The sequence below is a fragment of the Anomaloglossus baeobatrachus genome, chromosome 8 (genome assembly GCF_048569485.1).
Source record: "Anomaloglossus baeobatrachus isolate aAnoBae1 chromosome 8, aAnoBae1.hap1, whole genome shotgun sequence".
Taxonomy (NCBI): domain Eukaryota; kingdom Metazoa; phylum Chordata; class Amphibia; order Anura; family Aromobatidae; genus Anomaloglossus; species Anomaloglossus baeobatrachus.
In genome coordinates, this window is record NC_134360.1 from 160413378 (window position 1) to 160431237 (window position 17860).

At 45.4% G+C, this 17860-nt stretch overlaps 1 protein-coding gene across 1 annotated transcript in view; it reads right to left on the reverse strand.

Moving 5' to 3' along the window:
- The window catches only part of NEK7 (NIMA related kinase 7), a 230903-nt gene that overhangs the window by 125594 nt on the left and 87449 nt on the right, over nt 1-17860 (reverse strand). Inside the window, exon 3 of the mRNA XM_075322170.1 lies at nt 4394-4534. Coding sequence (XP_075178285.1) covers nt 4394-4534 — 141 coding nt within the window. The remainder of the gene's footprint in view (nt 1-4393; nt 4535-17860) is intronic.

Consider the following 17860-nt stretch of genomic DNA (forward strand, 5'->3'; position numbering starts at 1 on the left):
GATCCCTGGGGTCACGGAGCCCTGGGGTCAGGCAATGGGGAAGAGTGGACTGCAATAGCACCACTCACAGGCACTATTTGCAATACATGATATTTGAGAGAAACCTTGTTTCTCAACAGAATATCGTTGTGGCCAATAATGAATATGGGTGGACCACCTCTTTAAAGGGAACCCCTGTCACCACTTTTGGTGCCTATAAGCTGCAACCACCACCAGTGGGCTCTTATATACAGCATTCTAACATGGTGTATATAAGAGCCCAGGCCGCTGTGTAGAACATAAACACTTTATAATACTCACCTAGGAGGTCGCTCCGATGCAGACTGGTCAAATGGGTGTCGCCGTTCTCTGGGACAATCGCCTCCTCTTTCGGCCATCTTTGTTCTCCTTCTGAAGCCGGCGTGCATGAAGCGTCCTACACCATACACACTCGCCGGCACTGTGCAGGCGCACTTTGACCTGCCCTGGGCACTTTGTAATGCGCCTGCGTGGGACCGGCTAGTGTGCATGACGTAGGACACGTCAAGCACACAGGCTTCAGAAGGAGGACTAAGATGGCCGAAAGAGAAGGCGCCGACACCGGAGAACAGAGACGCCTATCTGACGCAACTCCACCGCAGCGACCTGTTTAGGTGAGTATTATAAAGTGATTTTTATGTCCTACACAGTAGCCTGGGCTTTAATATACAGCAATCTAACATGCTGTATATAAGAGCCCACTGGTGGTGGCCGCAGATTATAGGCCCCAAAACTGGTGACAGGTTCCCTTTAACTACGATTTTTATCTCTGTTTAAAAAATGAAAATATGTCTGATTTGCAGACAAAAACAAAAACAAAAAAAAACAGCACCTTTTAACAGAATGAAGCAAGTGTGAACAGGTGCAAGCTGCGATGACTGCAGAATAGAGGCACTAAAGAAAACAGCAGCCTTTGTAAGCGCTAAGAGAGATGCAAATATTACAAATATGAAATGTGACCTGGATTTCTGTTATATGCCAGTACCTAAAAAAATGAAGATATGAGCAAATTGACCAATTTGTGTGTGCCCACTAGACAGGAGAAGGTGACCTCACTCTAGGGGACAGTAACAATTATGTAGGCCTCTCGTGGACCAAAAACAGAGAACTTTAAAGGCAGGAAGGATGCAATGCTAATGAAAAACAGCCTGTAGACTACAGACAAACACGTCTTACACCAGTGGATAAGCATACATATGAAGATGGCACAAATGACTTTATTTTGGAAACTTGCGATGTTCCTAAATCCTTATATACAAACTGGTGTCTACTACATCTGTAAAGGGCATGAACGTCACCTAAAATGTAGAAAAGAAGAACAGAGTAACTCGTGTTCAGAAAGCTAAAATAAGCCCCGATGTGGTCTACAAAAACCTGAAAAGAGCTCCAGTTTGGGGGCCCAACTAAATGGAAGAAAAAGAATTATTTTGTGCAGCCCAACTGTGGATTCGCAAGCCGCAGCCGAAAATGTACAAAATAACATATCACAAAAATCACAAAGGCAGCTTTGAAATGCTTCATTCTAATGAAAGGAATCTCCAGCAGAAAAGTTGAAACAAATCCACGCTTCTTTTCAGTAGTAAGTTTTGCATATTGTAATAGCGCTCAGAAAGGCGGCTGGCAGCTGTCATTCACTGCAAACACAGAAGCAGCAGCTCGCCCACAAATATATGCAGATGTTATGCAGATTAAAGGAAAATGGCATTCAAAGTCAGGGATGTGCTACTAAATGAGACGGCTCGGCAGTGGGGAACGCCGGGGAGCTCATTTTGATATTTGGCTATGGCCTAGTCAACAGGCAGAAACATCCTATAGGACCATGGGTCATGCCTAAATTAGTGATGTCCTAGACACCATACGGAGATATCAGTCATACCTTTCATGAATATGTTTAGATACAAACGGTAATAAATGTTATATAGTATGGATGTAGTTTACAATCAATCCAACATACAATCATTATTAAGCCACTAATGACACAATAATGATAATTCTTAACTGGTAATTGGATTTTCAAGACGCACAACCGCACTCTTTATTATCTGGGTGCTCTGATGTGGAAGAGGAAAAGAGGTTTTCAGTTTGAAAAGAAACCAGAACCCCTATTATCTACATAAATCCGAGTCAAAACCTCATTCACACCTTTTATTAATGTAATCGGGCAGCAAATTACTGATTTATAGATGAGAACGTGTGGTGCACAAATAGGGCTAAACCCTGACATGTTTCCATTCATTTTGAAAATAGTGAAGTCTACAAAATAAAAAGATCAGAATGTGTCCATATAATATAATGGGTATGTGTTCTATCAAAAAATAACTAAAAAAAGACAATATGTAAGAAAAGTATGAAATGTGGCTTAAATCTTAAAATAAAAAAACAAAAGTGCTAATAAAATCTTAAAAAGGGAACAAGACAGTGGATCCATGCTGCCTCAACCACAGGTGGCATGCGTCAGACATTGGCAACATGATTTCCTATGATTGAAAAACAGACTTTAAACCCCACCGGGACGAGCTGCACAGGAGACGAGTCTAGGCGGATGCCCAGAGGCTTCTCCACGCTTGCTCCTCTGGAGTGACAGGTCTCTGTGTGTATTGGGAGAAACCTGCAAGTCACTAGCAGCAGCAGGAGAGAAGCCACTGGGGTCTCACCTTCCCGACTTGTCACCTGTGCGGCTCAGTCACCGGTGGTTTTGAGATCGGAATTTCAGAGAAAAACCTCATTTTTTCACAGAAGAACAAATATGGCTGTTGCATGTTGCCCATGGACAAGGTATCATGTATCCACTTTTCGGGTTCATAAAATAAAAATTAAATGCATACACGACATAACATACATTACAACAGACTTGCAGTTCAGATAAACAGGGTTTACACAACATGTATTAAAGGGACTTTTCTAGCCAAGTGCTGCAGCACAAACTGCATTCAGCCCTGGAGCACTCAGTTGAGCACTTAAGGGAACCAATCACCAGGATTTTCGTATATAAACCTAAAGCCAGTGCTATGCTGGCACTATCAGGCTGATTCTATTCTATACATACCTGTAGTGGTCAGCTCAGATGTTTAGGTTTTGAAACCCAGGAAAGTAAAATTTACAAAATCATCAGCTTCTTGAGTGACAGCAGCTGAGGACCAGATAATATCTGGGAGGTATTCATACTTATCCCCTCCCCTTGTTAGAATTAGCACAAGTATTATACAAAATTCACTTTTTCCCTTGCAGGACCCATGTGATTAAAAGGGGCAGGGCCTCAGCCTACAGAAAAATGTTGCTTCATGGTATCAACTTTATTGGCTGAGGCCCCGCCCCTTCTGGTCACATGGGTCCTGCAAGGGAAAAAAGTGAATTGTTTGTATAATACTTATGCTAATTCTAACAGAAGGAGGGGATAAGTATGAATACCCCCCAGATATTATCTGATCCTCAGCTGCTGTCACTCAAGAAGCTCATTATTTTATAAACTTTACTTTCTTGGATTTCAAAGCCTAAACATCCGAGCTGACCCGTACAGGTGTGTAGAGAATCAGCCTGATAGTGCCGGTATAGCACTGGCTTTAGCTTATATACGAAAATCCTTATGACTGGTGCGTGTTAAGGTTTTTTTTTGTGATTTTGTTTCAATTCGTAATAAAAAAAGGTTTGATTATTTGCAGTTTTGGCTCTAGTAAGTGATCATCACTATAGGATGCTATTGGCTGGCTCTGTGATCTGCAGAGATTACATGTCATTACTTGTAGGACTACATACAAAGTGAACTATTTAAACATTGATTTTATTCTTTGTCCCAAATTATGGATTCAGAAAAAATGATAAAAAAAAATCTCTTGCATTAATAAGGCTGTGTGCTCACGTTGCTCAATTTCATGCGCTTACGCTGAGTATTGCACTGCAGCGTAAACGCATACGTCCTGCGTCCCCAGCACGATCTATGAAGATTGTGCATAATCCATCCACACGTTGCGTTTGAGCACAGTGATTTGCATGCTGAAATTTTGATCCAAATCACTGCGCTCAAAAAAGCAACATGTCACTTATTTGGAGCGCTTTGGATGCAGCTCCTGCTCGGTCAATGGCGGGAGACAGCATCCAGAGCACATGAAATCGGCATCTATTCTGCAGACACACTGCATCCGTGACAGTGTTTCTGCAGCGATTTGAAGCGCACACACACTGCCAAATCGCTGCAGAATATTTGTCACGGCAGTACGCAACGTGCGTACATAGCCTTACAGAATAACCTGACTTTCTAATGCAGATTGACAACACCTGTACATGATTCACAATCTGGGACTTTCACAGGGACAAATTTGTCAGAGTCAGGATTAAAGAAAACACAAAGCAACTAACCCCGAATATTAAACTCACTAACCTGAACCTTTTTCAGTGCAACAGGTACTCTGTCCAAAAGGCACGTGGCTCTGTAGACTTCACTGAACTGACCCCGGCCAATCTTCTTCTCAATCTGGAAGTTGGCCAGTGTGTTATAACCCATGTCTGGCCGCAGGGCTTTCTATAGAGGAGAAATATAGAAAAAAAACATGGCGGTTATGGTTGAACTCTACAGAGGGAAGGTACATATTTGGTAAAATCACAGGTCTGTGAACAATGAACAGCAGCATTGATCACAGAACAATACCTACTGGTAGGCTCAGCAAGTCATCACTACAACCCCATTTCCAAATACCCAAATAGTTTTGTTTTTTCTTCCACAAATCCATAGTACAAATGAAAATAAGAAACTCTGATACATCTTATGAGAGAAATCTGCTCTCGCCTTCTGGACTGATCTTTCATTCTCAATTCATACAGTATATAAAAAAAAATGAGTACACCCCTTCCATATTTGTAAATATTTTACTATATCGTTTTATGAAAGCACTGAAGATCTGACAGTTTGATAGTAAAGTAGTCAGTGTACAGCTTGTATAATAGTGTAAATGTGGTGTGCCCTCTAAATAACACAACCATTAATGTCTGATAATAATAATGAAGGGAATTTTGTTACTTACCGTAAATTCCTTTTCTTCTAGCTCTTATTGGGAGACCCAGACGATTGGGGTATAGCTACTGCCCTCCGGAGGCCACACAAAGCACTACACTAAAAAGTGCAAGGCCCCTCCCCTTCTGGCTATACCCCCCCGTGGTATCACGGGTTCTCCAGTTTTAGTGCCAAAGCAAGAAGGAGGAAGCCAATAACTGGTTTAAACAAATTAACTCCGAATAACGTCGGAGAACTGAAAAACCGTTCAACATGAACAACATGTGTACCCGCAAACAACAAAAAAATCCCGAAGGACAACAGGGCGGGTGCTGGGTCTCCCAATAAGAGCTAGAAGAAAAGGAATTTACGGTAAGTAACAAAATTCCCTTCTTCTTCAGCGCTCTATTGGGAGACCCAGACGATTGGGACGTCCAAAAGCTGTCCCTGGGTGGGTAAAGAGATACCTCATGTTAGAGCTGCAAAACAGCCCTCCCCTACGGGGATGTCACTGCCGCCTGCAGGACTCTTCTACCTAAGCTGGCATCCGCCGAAGCATAGGTATGCACCTGATAATGTTTGGTGAAAGTGTGCAGACTCGACCAGGTAGCTGCCTGGCACACCTGTTGAGCCGAAGCCTGGTGTCGTAATGCCCAGGACGCACCCACGGCTCTGGTTGAGTGGGCTTTTAGCCCTGAAGGAACCGGAAGCCCCGCAGAACGGTAGGCCTCTAGAATTGGTTCTTTGATCCATCGAGCCAGGGTGGCTTTAGAAGCCTGCAACCCCTTGCGCGGACCAGCGACAAGGACAAAAAGTGCATCGGAACGGCGCATGGGCGCCGTGCGGGAAATGTAGATTCTGAGTGCTCTCACCAGATCCAGCAAACGTAAGTCCTTTTCATACCGGTGAACCGGATGAGGACAAAAGGAAGGCAAGGATATATCCTGATTAAGATGAAACGAGGAGACGACCTTAGGGAGAAACTCCGGAATGGGGCGCAGCACTACCTTGTCCTGGTGGAACACCAGGAAGGGAGCCTTGGATGACAGAGCTGCCAGCTCCGACACTCGCCGAAGCGATGTGATCGCAACAAGAAACGCCACTTTCTGTGACAGGCGAGAAAAGGAAACTTCCTTCAGAGGCTCGAAAGGCGGCTTCTGGAGAGCAACTAGAACCCTGTTCAGATCCCATGGATCTAACGGCCGCTTGTACGGGGGCACAATATGACAGACCCCCTGCAGGAACGTGCGCACCTTAGGAAGACGTGCTAGACGCTTCTAAAAAAACACGGATAGTGCCGATACTTGCCCTTTAAGGGAGCTGAGCGACAAGCCCTTTTCTAACCCCGATTGCAGGAAAGAAAGAAAAGTGGGCAATGCAAATGGCCAGGGAGACACTCCCTGAGCGGAACACCAGGATAAGAAAATCTTCCACGTTCTGTGGTAGATCTTAGCAGAAGTCGACTTTCTAGCCTGTCTCATTGTGGCTACAACTCCTTGGGATAATCCTGCAGACGCTAGGATCCAGGACTCAATGGCCACACAGTCAGGTTCAGGGCCGCAGAATTCTGATGGAAAAACGGCCCTTGGGACAGTAAGTCTGGTCGGTCTGGCAGTGACCACGGTCGACCGACCGTGAGATGCCACAGATCCGGATACCACGATCTCCTCGGCCAGTCTGGGGCGACGAGTATGACGCGGCTGCAATCGGATCTGATCTTGCGTAACACTCTGGGCAAGAGTGCCAGAGGTGGGAAGACGTATGGGAGCCGGAACTGCGACCAATCTTGAACTAATGCGTCTGCCGCCAGAGCTCTTTGATCGCGCGACCTCGCCATGAATGCCGGGACCTTGTTGTTGTGCCGGGACGCCATTAGGTCGACGTCCGGCACTCCCCATCGGCGACAGATTTCCTGAAACACGTCCGGGTGAAGGGACCACTCCCCTGCGTCCATGCCCTGGCGACTGAGGAAGTCTGCTTCCCAATTTTCTACGCCTGGGATGTGAACCGCGGATATGGTGGATGCTGTGTCCTCCACCCACATTAGAATGCGCCAGACTTCTTGGAATGCTTGCCGACTGCGCGTCCCTCCTTGGTGGTTGATGTATGCCACCGCTGTGGAGTTGTCCGACTGGATTCGGATCTGCTTTCCTTCCAGCCACTGTTGGAAGGCCAGTAGGGCAAGATACACTGCCCTGATTTCCAGAACATTGATCTGAAGGGTGGACTCCTGCGGAGTCCACGTCCCCTGGGCCCTGTGGTGGAGAAACACTGCTCCCCACCCTGACAGACTCGCATCTGTCGTGACCACTGCCCAGGATGGGGGCAGGAAGGATCTTCCCTGAGACAATGAGGTGGAAAGGAGCCACCATTGTAGAGAGTCCTTGGCCGTCTGGGAAAGAGAGACTTTCCTGTCCAGGGACGTTGACTTCCCATCCCATTGGCGGAGAATGTCCCATTGAAGTGGGCGCAGATGAAACTGCGCAAAGGGAACTGCTTCCATGGCTGCCACCATCTTCCCGAGGAAGTGCATGAGGCGCCGTAAGGGGTGCGACTGGCCTTGAAGGAGGGATTGCACCCCTGTCTGTAGGGACCGCTGCTTGTTCAGCGGAAGCTTCACTCTCGCTGCTCGAGTATGAAACTCCATGCCAAGATACGTTAGCGACTGTGACGGTGACAGATTCGACTTTGGAAAGTTGATGATCCATCCGAACGTCTGTAGAGTCTCCAGCGTAGCATGTAGACTGAGTTGGCATGCCTCTTGAGAGGGTGCCTTGACAAGTAGATCGTCTAGGTAAGGGATCACCGAGTGTCCCTGAGAGTGCAAGACTGCTACCACCGCCGCCATGACCTTGGTGAAGACCCGGGGGGCTGTCGCCAGACCGAATGGCAGAGCTACGAACTGAAGATGGTCGTTTCCTATCACAAAACGTAGAAAACGTTGATGTTCTGTAGCAATTGGCACGTGGAGATAAGCATCTTTGATGTCTATTGAGGCAAGGAAGTCTCCTTGAGACATTGAGGCAACGACAGAACGGAGGGTTTCCATCCGGAACCGTCTGGCGTGCACATGTTTGTTGAGCAGCTTTAGATCCAGAACAGGACGGAACGAGCCGTCCTTTTTTGGAACCACAAAGAGATTGGAGTAAAACCCTCGCCCTTGTTCCTGAGGCGGTACAGGAACCACTACTCCTTCCGCTCTTAGGGAGTCCACCGCCTGCAGCAGGGCATCTGCTCGGTCTGGATGTGGGGAGGTTCTGAAGAACCGAGCTGGAGGACGAGAACTGAACTCGATTCTGTACCCGCGAGACAAAATGTTTGTCACCCACCGGTCTTTGACCTGTGACATCCAAATGTCGGAAAAGCGGGAGAGCCTGCCCCCGACCGGAGATGCGGAGGGGGGGGGCTGGAAGTCATGAGGTAGCCGCTTTGGAAGCGGTTCCTCCATTTGCTTTCTTGGGGCGTGCGTGAGCCCGCCAGGAATCTGAGACTCTTTGCGTCCTCTGAGTCCCTTTATACGAGGAGAATTGTGTCTTGCCCGAACCTCGAAAGGACTGAAACCTCTGCTGCCATTTTTTCTGCTGAGGTTTGCTTGATCTGGGCTGGGGTAAGGAAGAGTCTTTACCCTTGGACTGTTTAATGATGTCAGCCAATGGCTCGCCAAACAGTCTATCTCTAGATAAAGGCAAGCTGGTTAAACATTTTTTGGAACCAGCATCTGCTTTCCAGTCCTTTAACCACAAGGCTCTGCGCAAAACTACCGAATTGGCGGACGCCATTGAGGTGCGGCTGGTAGATTCTAGGACCGCATTGATAGCGTAAGACGCAAACGCAGACATCTGCGAGGTAAGGGACGCCACTTGCGGCACCGCTGGATGTATGATAGCATCCACTTTTGCTAAACCAGCTGAAATAGCTTGGAGTGCCCATACGGCTGCGAATGCTGGAGCAAACGACGCGCCGATAGCTTCATAGACAGATTTTAACCAAAGGTCCATCTGTCTGTCATTGGCATCCTTAAGTGAAGCGCCATCCTCCACTGCAACTATGGATCTAGCTGCAAGTTTGGAAATCGGGGGGTCTACTTTTGGACACTGGGTCCAGCGCTTGACCACATCAGGGGGGAAAGGAAAACGTGTATCCTTAGAACGTTTAGAGAAACGCCTTTCTGGATGAGCGTCGTGTTTCTGGATTGACTCTCTGAAGTCAGAGTGATCCAAGAAAGCACTCAATTTACGCTTGGGATAGAGGAAACGAAACTTCTCCTGCTCTGCAGCTGCCTCCTCTGCAGAAGGAGCTGGGGGAGAAATATCCAACAGTCTATTGATGGCTGAGATAAGCTCGTTTACCATGGCGTCCCCATCCGGGGTATCCAGATTGAGAGGGGTTCCAGGATAAGACTCCTGATCACTCTCTTCAGACGCATCACAGGGCGACTGATTGCGCTGAGACCCTGAGCAGTGTGATGACGTTGAGGGTCTTTCCCAGCGAGCTCGCTTAGGGTGGCTGGGGCTATCATCTGAGTCATAATACTCAGCCTGGGAAGCCGGGGACCCCCTTGCAGTCTGGATTAATTCCAACTGAGGGGGATTAGAGGACAGAGACCTCGCCGTGTCCATAGACTGAGCCCCAGTCATGGATTGCAAAGTTTCAAGGATTTTTGCCATAGTCACAGACATTCCCTCAGCAAAAACTGCAAAGTCTGTCCCTGACACCGGGGCAGGACTTACAAGCGTCTCAGCCTGGGTCACTACCCCTCCGGACTCCGGCTGGCGAAGCAGCACCGGATCTGAGCATTGCACACAATGGGGGTCTTTGGAACCTGCTGGTAGAGCAGCCCCACATGCAGCACACGCAGTGTACACAGCCCTAGCCTTGGCAGCCTTGCGTTTTGTGGATGACATGTTGCTGCCTCCTCAGAGCGATCTGGGGTATCCAGCCAGGAAGCGACCTCACAGTGCAAGAAATAAATAAATATATATATCTGGTGACACAGTACACCAATGCACACTGAGGCACTAGAGGGGCCAGCTGAAATGCCGCTTACCGCCCGCTTAAGAGCGGGTGTGTGGTCTCCAAAAGCCCCCTAGTCCAGGTCTCCCAGAGCCTTGCGTCCTTCCTCTAGCCAGACTGCATGTAATGGCTGCCGGCGTCCTGGGAGAGGAGGGGGGGCGGGCCCTGGGCGTTCCTGGCTAAGAGCGGGAAGCCTGCTTCCCTCTGTGCCTAGTGAGAGGGCTGGAGCATGTAAATCAGGCTCCAGCCCTCGTCGCTGCTGCGAAACAGCGTCTCTCCCCTACCCTGATTGACAGGGTGGGGGCGGGAACGAAGCGGAGCTAGGCCGCAAAAGCCGGGGACTGGATTTATAAACGCCGCCGCCGTAAAAGCGCGGTCGGCGTGTCCCCGGCGCACTACAAGTCACAGCAGCGCCGCCGGTCCAGTGGGGGTCGGCGCTGCGTTCCCACAACACAAAAGTCCCCCAGTAAACTGCAGGAACACCAACTCAATCGTTACGGTCCCCGGCGCACTACAACACCCAGCCAGCCCGGAGTGTGTCTGTGCCTGCCGGGGACACAGAGTACCTGTATGATGCAGGGCCTTGTCCCTGATTGTACTCCTGCTCCGTATCCATCAGGTGCTATGGGTCTGTGGATGGAGCCCGGCGTCAGAGCTTAGAGGCCGGCAGGATCCCACTTCCACAGAGCCCTACAAGGGGATGTGGAAGGAAAACAGCATGTGGGGCTCCAGCCCCTGTACCAGCAATAGGTACCTCAACCTTACAACACCATCCACGGGTGAGAAGGGAGCATGCTGGGGGCCCTATATGGGCCCTCTTTTCTTCCATCCGAAATAGTCAGCAGCTACTGCTGACTAAAATCTGTGGAGCCATGCGTGGATGTCTGACCTCCTTCGCACAAAGCTTGAAAACTGGAGAACCCGTGATACCACGGGGGGGTATAGCCAGAAGGGGAGGGGCCTTGCACTTTTTAGTGTAGTGCTTTGTGTGGCCTCCGGAGGGCAGTAGCTATACCCCAATCGTCTGGGTCTCCCAATAGAGCGCTGAAGAAAATAATAATAATAATAATAATAATAATAATCTTTATTTCTATAGCGCCAGCATATTCCGCAGCGCTTTACAATTCAGGAGGTTTATATACAAACAAGTAACGGTTATAGAAAATACAATAATTCGAGCAAAAAAAAGACAACCCTGCTCGTGAGAGCTTACATCTACAATGAGGAGGGGGGGGACAAGGTACAGGTGCTTATTTACAATGACCGTCCAGCCATCTCGGAGAAATGGGGATCAACGCTGCCTGAACCAGCCAGCCAATCATTGAGATACATTTGGGTGCGGTGGAGTTTGACGGGGAGTTATGGTCTGAGAAGTCGTGGAGGGACTCTGAATTTACTTTGATTAGGGAGCTGCCCTAAAAAGATGTGTTTTAGGGAGCATCTGAAGCTGAATAAGTTGTGATTCGTCCTAGTTTCTTGGGGTAGAGCATTCCAGAGTATTGGTGCAAGTCGGGAGAAGTCTTGGATACGAGAGAGGGAGATTCGGATTAGTGTGAAGGTTAGTCGAACATCATTTTCAGAGTGGGAAGGGTGGCAGACAGAGATGACGATAGAAATGTAGGGGGGTGCTGCAGTGTGGAGAGCTTTGTGGGTGAGAACAAGCAATTTGAATTGGATCCAGTGATATACACCACTGGCAACAAAAGTGAGCGAACCCCAAAATGAAAATGCCAAATTGTGCCCAAAAATGTCAATATTTTGTGTGGCCTCATTATTTCCAGAAACTGTCTTAATGGTTTTGGCTATGGAGTTCACTAAAGCTTCACAGGAGCCACTGGGATCCTCTTCCATCCTTCCATTGCGCTCCTTCACCTTCTGTTTCAAGAGGCCCCACAGATGCTGCCATGATAGTTTCCAAAGGATCATGTTTTGCTTCAGTAGGTCACAGAACATTTTGGCATTCATAGTTCCTTCAATGAATTGTAGCTCCTCACAGTCAGCAACACTCATACAGCCCCAAACCATGACACTCCCACCACCATGCCTGACTATAGGCAGGACACACTTTTCTTTGTGCTCCTCATCTGGTTCCTGCCACACACACTTGACCCAAATACATTTATCGTGGTCTCATCAAACCCCAGGACAAGGTTTCAGTAATCCATGTCCATGTCCTTAGTTTGCTTGTCTTCAGCAAACCGTTTGCAGGCTTTCTTTACATCATCTTCAGAAGACGCTTCCTTCTGGGAGGACAGCCATGCAGACCAATTGGATGCAGTGTGCGGTGTATGGTCTAAGCACTGACAGGCTAAGGCCCCCACCAACTTTACCCTCTGCAGCCATGCTGGCAGCACTCATATGTCTGTTGAAAAAGACAACCTCTGGATATGACGCGGAGCACATGCACTCAACGTCTTTGGTCAACCATAGTGAAGCCTGGCTGTGTGGAACCTGTCTTGTTAAACCTCTGCATGGTCTTGGCCACTTTGCTGCAGCTCAGATTCAGGGTGTTGGCTATCTTCTTATAGCCTAGGCCATTTTTATGTAGAGCAACAATTCTTTTTTTCAGATTCTCAGAATTCTTTGCCATGAGGAGATATGTTGAACTTCGAGTGACCAATGTGAGTGTGTGTGTCATACCACCAAATTTAACACCTGTTCCACTTTCACACCTGAGATCTTGTAACACTAATCACATGATACTGGGGGGGGAAATGGGTAATTGGGCGTATTCACTTACGGGTGTACTCACTTTTGTTGCCAGCGGTTTAGGCATTAATGGCTGTGTTTTGAGCTCTTTAGAGACTGATCCATGGAAAAGGCGATCTCATCCGGGCGCTGCACAAAGGAGAACTCTTTCCTGTGCAGCACCTTGACGAGATCACTTATTTCCACGGATAAGTCTCCATTCTCAGCTTGGCGTCTGAGTCCATGGTCTGTGCAGCCAAACCTCTGTTCAATGTCTTCATTGTTGTGTATGGGGTGCACAACTATCTGAGGTAAGCGCGGTAGCTCTGCTTTCTACCAGTTTGTCCCCTGCTAGTTAGGCTGCTTTCACACATCTGGTTTTTCCTGTGCGGCACAATCCGGCGCTTTGCAGAAAAAAACGCAACAGGTTTTTTTTGCCGCCGGTTGCGTTTTTTTTTTGCATAGACTTACATTAGTGCCGTATCGTGCCGCATGGGCTTGCGTTCCGTCCGTTTTTTGCCGCATGCGGCAGATTTAGCCTATGCGGCGGCCGGATAGAACGTTGCCTGGGACGTTTGTTTGTCCGGCAAAAAAAAAAAAAACCGCATCATGCCACATGCGGCAAAAAACGTATCCGGCCGCCGCATGCGTTTTTTTCCACTGCGCATGCTCAGTAGCGTGCCGCAAGCGGCAAAACCCGGACGGGCCGCATATAAAAAAATGATGCAAAGGATGCGGTTTTGTCACCGCATCCGTTGCATAGGTTTTAGAGCCAGATTGGCCGGCTCTGCTAAAACCGGATGTGTGAAAGCAGCCTAAGAGGACACACTAAATTTACTGTTGTACAATGTAAAGTAGTCACTGTACAGATAGTACCAGTGTCATATCTTCAGTGTTGTGCCATAAAAAGATAAAATATTTAGTTAGTACTATTCACATTTTATAGAAAGAGCAGAAGAAGGAGAAGGATTGAGTGGCAGACACGCATTATGCTGCAAGTTCTTCTGAAACAGGTGTCCTAGAACTTTAAGGCCCTCTGCCCACGCTGCGTATTTTGATGCAGAATTTCAGAAATCTGCAGCAAAATCTGCAAGTCCATACTAAAGCAAGGAAAGTCTTTGAGAATTCAGATGTGCTGTGCCCACATTGAGTATTTTTCCCTTGCATATTTGGTGCAGATTTATTTTTTTCTGCACCAAATAGGTAAGGGAAAAAATAAGCAACGTGGGCACAGCACTTCAGAATTCTCAGACTTTGCTGGCTTCACAATGGACATGTAGATTTTGCTGCAGATTTCTGAAAATACGTGTCAAAATTACACACCGTGGGCACTGGGCCTAAAATACCAATGTCATATCTCAGTAATGGCAAAGTCTGTATTCACTGAAGACACATTTTACACAAGAACAGAGAATGAAGGATCAGCACAGCTGGAGAAAGAACTTTATTTTTTCCTGACCGATGAAAATTAAAATGATGGTTACTCTCTAATGTTGAAAAACCAAATCCTTTTTGTTTTTCTGTTTCCGAGTGGCAGAATAAGGCCCTGATTCATCAAGACTGTTTAATTTTCTTGTAGGCCTGGTGAAGTCAGACGCTTCCTAATTTGTGAAGAGGAGCATCTGACGAGTGTCGCACACCTCTGTCCACCACACCAGATGATATCTTATACCAGTTGCCGACTAGTGTAAGATTTCTGGTGTAAGTAACACCACATCTCGTAAGAGGAGCCATAGTGGCATGCCCCAGCACCATCTTGGTGTAGATGGGGTAAGCAGTAAAATTTAGTGATTTTTTAAAGCTTTCTGGCAAAATTGCTTTAATGAGCCTATATCTACACTGTGTGCACAATTATTAGGCAAATGATACTTTTTATACATGTTGTCCATATCCAAGCTGTATAGGATTGAGAGCCAACTACCAATTATGTAAATCAGGTGATGTGCATCTTTATAATGAGGAGTTGTGCTGTAATGACATCAACACCCTATATAAAGGTGTGCTTATTAGGAAACTTCCTTTCCTTTAGCAAAATGGGTCAGAAGAGAGATTTGACGGGCTCTGAAAAGTCCAAAATTGTGAGAAGTCTTGCAGAGGGATGCAGCAGTCTTGAAAGTGACAAACTTTTGAAGCGTGATCACCGAACAATCAAGCATTTCATGGCAAATAGCCAACAGGGTCGCAAGAAGCGTGTTGGGCAAAAAAGGCGCAAAACAACTGCCCATGAATTGAGGAAAATCAAGCGTGAAGCTGCCAAGATGCCATTTCCCACCAGTTTGGCCATATTTCAGACCTGCAATGTTACTGGAGTATCAAAAAGCACAAGGTGTGCCATACTCAGGGGCATGGCCATGGTAAGGAAGGCTGAAAAACGACCATCTTTGAATAAGAAACATAAGGTAAAACATCAAGACCAGGCCAAGAAATATCTTAAGACTGATTTTTCAAAGGTTTTATGGACTGATGAAATGAGAGTGACTCTTGATGGGCCAGAGGCTGGATCAGTAAAGGGCAGAGAGCTCCACTCGGACTCAGATGCCAGCAAGGTGGAGGTGGGGTACTGGTATGGGCTGGTATCATCAAAGATGAACTTGTGGAACCTTTTCGGGTTGAGGATGGAGTGAAGCTCAACTCCCAGACCTACTGCCAGTTTCTGGAAGACAACTTCTTCAAGCAGTGGTACAGGAAGAAGTCGGTATCGTTCAAGAAAAACATGATTTTCATGCAGGACAATACTCCATCACATGCATCCAACTACTCCACAGCGTGGCTGGCCAGTAAAGGTCTAAAAGATGAAAAAATAATGACATGGCCCCTTGTTCACCTGATCTGAACACCATAGAGAACCAGTGGTCTCTTATAAAATGTGACATCTACAGGAAGGGAAAACAGTACATCTCTCGGAACAGTGTCTGGAGACTGTGATGGCTGCTGCACGCAATGTTGATCGGAAACAGATCAAGCAACTGACGGAATCTATGGATGGTAGGCTGTTGAGTGTCATCATAAAGGAAGGTGGCTATATTGGTCACTAATTTTTTGGGGTGTTGTTTTTGCATGTCAGAAATGTTTATTTCTAAATTTTGTGCAGTTATATTGGTTTACCTGGTGAAAATAAACAAGTGAGATGGGAATATATTTGGTTTTTATTAAGTTGCCTAATAATTTTGCACACTGTTACCTGCAAAAACAGATATCCTCCTAAGATAGCCAAATCTAAAAAAAAACTTCCAAAAATATTAAGCTTTCATATTTATGAGTCTTTTGGGTTGACTGAGAACATAGTTGTTGATCAATAATACAAAAAAAAATCATCTAAAATACAACTTGCCTAATAATGCTGCACGCGAGTGTATACCTTTTGAACAGTCATAAATATAAATTTAGTTTCCTCTAATTATTTTGAGGATGAATTACAAGGATTAAGAATAAATTTAATTCTCCATTGACATTTCTATGCCAAGCATACAATAGATTTGAAAAAGAAAAAGAAAAAAAAATTACCAAAATGCTATCTTGTCCCAATTGCTTCCTATTTTACATGTAATAAGCCTCAGTAATTTTGAGCTCACAATCAGATGAATGTCCCAGGAGGAGGCTGGAGGATCGCCCCTCCTACACCGCAGGTCGTCTTTTCCATATGGATTATTTGAAACCTAATCTCGTTTGAGTTCCTTTCCGTTTGATATGTTTTATTATCTCCTATGCAGACACGTTTAGCATTGGAGCAGCAGGTTGGATAGACGCAGTGCAACAAAATTCATTTTTGAAGACAACTATATTGTGCTTTAGACACACATCACTGTCACACTAATGTCTTTCTTTTCCTTTAGAGATAAAATAAAATGGCTGTGCGCATTGCTATTTTTGTAAAGGTTAGATAGACAATGTCGGTGACATTCACTAGATCTCACCACAAAACCCCAAACGTGTATTATATATTGAATTACCAGCTGGGAGATGGTTTACAGCCATCAATAAAACGGAAAACTAGAACCACCAGTGGAGGATGAAGAGAAGGATGGCAAAATCAGCAACTCCCCGATATATATTCCGGTCACCTAAAATCAGCCCAAAGGGGATTACGGGTGAAATGTATACATATTTATATAAAGCACATGCTGATCATACACTACCTAATCTATGGGGTAAAAGGCTTAACATTAATTGAATTGTAGATGTGCCATTCACGCACCAATATTCCGGCTGCCATGGTAGAAGGCAAATATAGAAATCATTACAATTACGGCAAGACGTCTCCACATCTCATTTCCTATTACCACTCCTGATAATGGGAATACTATGTGCATACTATGTGAATTATAGCATACCGTATATATATAGTATAGATCAGGGGTCTCAAACTCAGCTGGGTGTTTGGGCCGCACAGAGGAAAAAAAATAATTTGGGGGGCCGCATTCTTTGCAGGACAAAGTGACATTTTTATTGGTACCATATATAATATATTTTATTTTTTTACACACCTTGGGATCACTGATTTTGAACATTTTCACTTGTTCATTATAGCAAACGTGCACATTCTTTGTTTAAATATAAACATTTTTTTTTATATAATACATATATACATACATATACATATACACATACATATACATATACACATACATATATATACACATACATACATATATATACACATACATACATATATATACACATACATACATATATATACACATACATACATATATATACACATACATACATATATATACACATACATACATATATATACACATACATACATATATATACACATACATACATATATATACACATACATACATATATATACACATACATACATATATATACACATACATACATACATATACACATACATACATATACACATACACATACATACATATACACATACACATACATACATATACACATACACATACATACATATACACATACACATACATACATATACACATACACATACATACATACATATACACATACATACATATACACATACATACATATACACATACATACATACATATACACATACATACATACATATACACATACATACATACATATACACATACATACATACATATATATACACATACATACATATATATACATACATACATATATATACATACATATATATATATA